Raw genomic sequence first — 1,946 nt, forward strand, 5'->3', positions numbered from 1 at the left:
CAACCAGAGGAGTCGCCCCCTGGTGGACACTAGAGAGAATGCAGGTTGAAGCTTTGACGAACTGGAGGTTGTCTCCTGGTTAATGGCTCGTATTTTCACTTCTCTCTTGTCCCAACTAGTGTGTGTAACCACACGCGCACACACACACAGTTAACGATCAGCCTCTCTGCAGCTCTTGAGGCAGAGAAGATGTCGACGTTGGGAGAGAAAGATAGAGCTAAAAGTAGAGAGAAGTGCTTCTTCTTTTCTTTGCTGTCTCTTGAACTCTCGATCCGTCCTCTAGACTTCTCCTGTTTTCAGACATCTCTGTCTTTGTGTCTCCGTCTCTTTCCACCAAAGAAAAGAAGCTTCTGGTGATCGTCGGAGGAAACTTCACCGACAACCAGCCCAGCGAAACTCAAGACTAAAATATCAAAAACAACTGACACCTTATTGACCCAAACTACACAACCTGCAATAAGGATCCTTTATATATCATTATATAATATGATATTTTTTTTGTTTCTCTGCTCATCTTATTTTAATCTCCAGTTTGTTCTACCGCTGTGATGACCCACTTCACCCACTGTGCTCATTAAAGTTTCATTCTGATGCACGTCAGGAGTGCATCAGTTTATCCTTCATTTGTTCAGTCCTTCCTCCTCCTCCTTCACCTCCTTCACCTCCTCCTCCAGACTCACTGTGCTCCAGCTCGGTGACGCGGTGGTTCACGGTGTCGATGCCGTGGTTGATCTTCTGGTGTTGGCCCTGCGTCTCCTTCCTCATGGTCTGACGCTCCTTCTCCAGCAGCTTGATCTTCCTCTCCAGCTCCCCCTCCAGGTCCTCCACCCTCCAGGGGCCCTTGGCTCGCCCGGCGGGGCCCTTGGATGGGGGTTTGGTGGCGGGGGAGGCGGGGCGTCGACTCCCCGGGGCAGCCGCCACGGGAGGGGCGGAGACGCTGCCGGTGGGCGGAGCGGCAGCTTTGCCGGTGTTACCGGTATTGCCGGCCGCACTGCTGCCGCTTGAACTCACGGACGTGTCGGTGAGGTTCAAGGCAGCCGGACCGATCTCCGCCTGCAGGAGGAGAAGAAGCAGTGAAGGAGGTGTTTCAGAGAGATGCTGAGGTTATATGCTAGGACGAGTGGAGACCGATAACAGCTCTACATGTTAAGACTCTCAGGCTGTGGGCTGGTCCTCAGTTATGAGACATTCATGCTCCTCAGAGGATGAGTCCTCCTGATTGTTCCTCATGTGAAACCAGAAGTCAACGTTGATGTATTTGACACTTCTGTAGTTATTTTAACATGAAGAAGTGTTTCACCATCTTTTCCTATTTTTAGATGATCACTGCCAGAAGGCCTCAAAGTACAACATTTCATTACTTTATTATATTTATATTTACCTTATTTCATAATTGCTTTTTGTACTGTTTGCAACTAAGGATTATTTTCATTATGGAATCATCTGTCGATCAGTTTATTATGATATAAAACAGAGAAAGGCAGGAAATCTTTCAGTTTTTAAAACACAATTTTTTTCTGCAACTTTCGCAGTAAACGTACACGAGAGAGCTCTTTTTATAAAACCTGAGGTTTCCTTTTGATCTGACGTTTGTCTTTCTGACTGAGCTCATCCTTCCTCTGTGGAGATTAAACGACGAGCAACGGTCCGTTAAAACCACAGCCGTGTGTTCACCACGGTGAACATATTAATAGGATTATTATGATCGGCTCCACCGGAGGACTCTGAAGACACTCGACACAAAGAGTCATCTTTGCAGCGTCACGTTTAAAGTGAAGCTGCAGCAGCAGAGTGAGACGTGTATCGATGGCAGCAGGGTTAGCATTCAGAGGAGGGGATGCATCGCACACAGAGACCTATATATATACACACATATGTATATATACACACATATGTGTGTGTATACACACATATGTATATATACACAGTATATATGTGTATGTATA

The 1,946-nt window shown here is 46.8% G+C and overlaps 1 protein-coding gene across 1 annotated transcript in view; it reads right to left on the reverse strand.

Moving 5' to 3' along the window:
- Positions 1-20: 20 nt before the first annotated feature.
- LOC116400449 (neuronal pentraxin receptor-like) overlaps positions 21-1,946 on the reverse strand; it is a 3,384-nt gene continuing 1,458 nt past the window's right edge. Inside the window, exon 2 of the mRNA XM_031878285.1 lies at positions 21-1,053. Within this exon, the coding sequence (XP_031734145.1) occupies positions 598-1,053 (456 nt within the window). The 3' untranslated portion in view covers positions 21-597. The remainder of the gene's footprint in view (positions 1,054-1,946) is intronic.

This window comes from Anarrhichthys ocellatus, unplaced genomic scaffold (assembly GCF_004355925.1).
Source record: "Anarrhichthys ocellatus isolate YVR2014 unplaced genomic scaffold, GSC_Weel_1.0 scaffold171, whole genome shotgun sequence".
Taxonomy (NCBI): Eukaryota; Metazoa; Chordata; class Actinopteri; order Perciformes; family Anarhichadidae; genus Anarrhichthys; species Anarrhichthys ocellatus.